Source organism: Elephantulus edwardii, unplaced genomic scaffold, assembly GCF_000299155.1.
Source record: "Elephantulus edwardii isolate Elephantulus edwardi_28Jun2011 unplaced genomic scaffold, EleEdw1.0 scaffold00239, whole genome shotgun sequence".
NCBI lineage: Eukaryota > Metazoa > Chordata > Mammalia > Macroscelidea > Macroscelididae > Elephantulus > Elephantulus edwardii.
In genome coordinates this window covers 1,549,565-1,550,628 of record NW_006399989.1, presented here as the reverse complement: position 1 = coordinate 1,550,628, position 1,064 = coordinate 1,549,565, and the positions used below count along the sequence as shown (strand labels likewise).

General features: G+C 50.0%; 1 protein-coding gene across 1 annotated transcript in view; it reads left to right on the top strand.

Annotated features, from left to right (window-relative positions):
• Positions 1 to 723: 723 nt before the first annotated feature.
• RIBC1 (RIB43A domain with coiled-coils 1) overlaps positions 724 to 1,064 on the top strand; it is a 4,999-nt gene continuing 4,658 nt past the window's right edge. Inside the window, 1 exon segment of the mRNA XM_006903713.1 lies at positions 724 to 1,057. Coding sequence (XP_006903775.1) covers positions 724 to 1,057 — 334 coding nt within the window.

Here is a 1,064-nt window from a genome sequence, read left to right as displayed (position 1 = left end):
CTAGTGGCCTAAGAGAGACTCCAAAGGCAGCCCAAATACCACTGGAAGAGTACCCCCTGGAAGAATGCCCCCAGGAGAAACAAGCTTGACTGCTATGTCATCATCAAGTTTCCCCTGACCATTAAGTCAGCCATTAAGAAGATAACACACTTGTGTTCATTGTGGATGTCAAGGCAAATAAGGACCAAATCAAGCATGCTGTAAAGAAGCTCTATGACATTGATATGGCCAAAATCAGCTCCTAAACTAGACCTAATGGAGAGAAGAAGGCCTGTGTTCGAATTGCTCCTGATTATGATGCTTTGGATGTTGCCAATAAAATTGGGATCATCTAAACTAAGTCCAGATGGATAATTCTAAATACAAATCTTCTCACCATATTAACAAAAAACAAACAACCCAACAACAACAACAACAAAATCCAAAAGGCTAAGTGTCTGGTTGTTTGACTCTACCAGCAACTCTGTTGGAGAAAAATAGAGACAGTCTTAAAAAATAAAAAAAATAGGCAGTCTTCTCCCATTCAGATTTATAGCTTCATAAGAACACTGAGCCAGCAGCCATCAGACGGAGCCCGAGGTTTATGAGCGGCGCGTGTGCTTCCTGCTGCTGCAGCTCTGTAATGGGCTGGAGCATCTCAAGGAGCACGGGATCATTCACCGGGACCTGTGCTTGGAGAACCTTCTGCTGGTGCATTGCAACCCTCAGGCCTCCCAGCCAGCCATGCCCAGCAAGCCTCCTGCCGCCCCGAGCCAGCTTTCCTCTGCTCCCACCTCCACTGCCCCTCCTGTCACCGCTGCTACTGCCTCTGCTGCTACTCCTTCCACTTGCTCCTCCACCACTCCAGGTAATGTCCCCGCCAGCCTCCCAACTGCCCCCACCTGTCAGGGAGTTCCAGGGGAGAAGCACTTGCCCCGGCTCATCATCAGCAACTTCCTGAAGGCTAAGCAGAAGCCAGGTGGCACCACCAACCTGCAGCAGAAGAAGAGCCAAGCCCGCCTGGCCCCCGAGATCGTGTCTGCCTCCCAGTACCGCAAATTCGATGAGTTTCAGACAGGCATCCT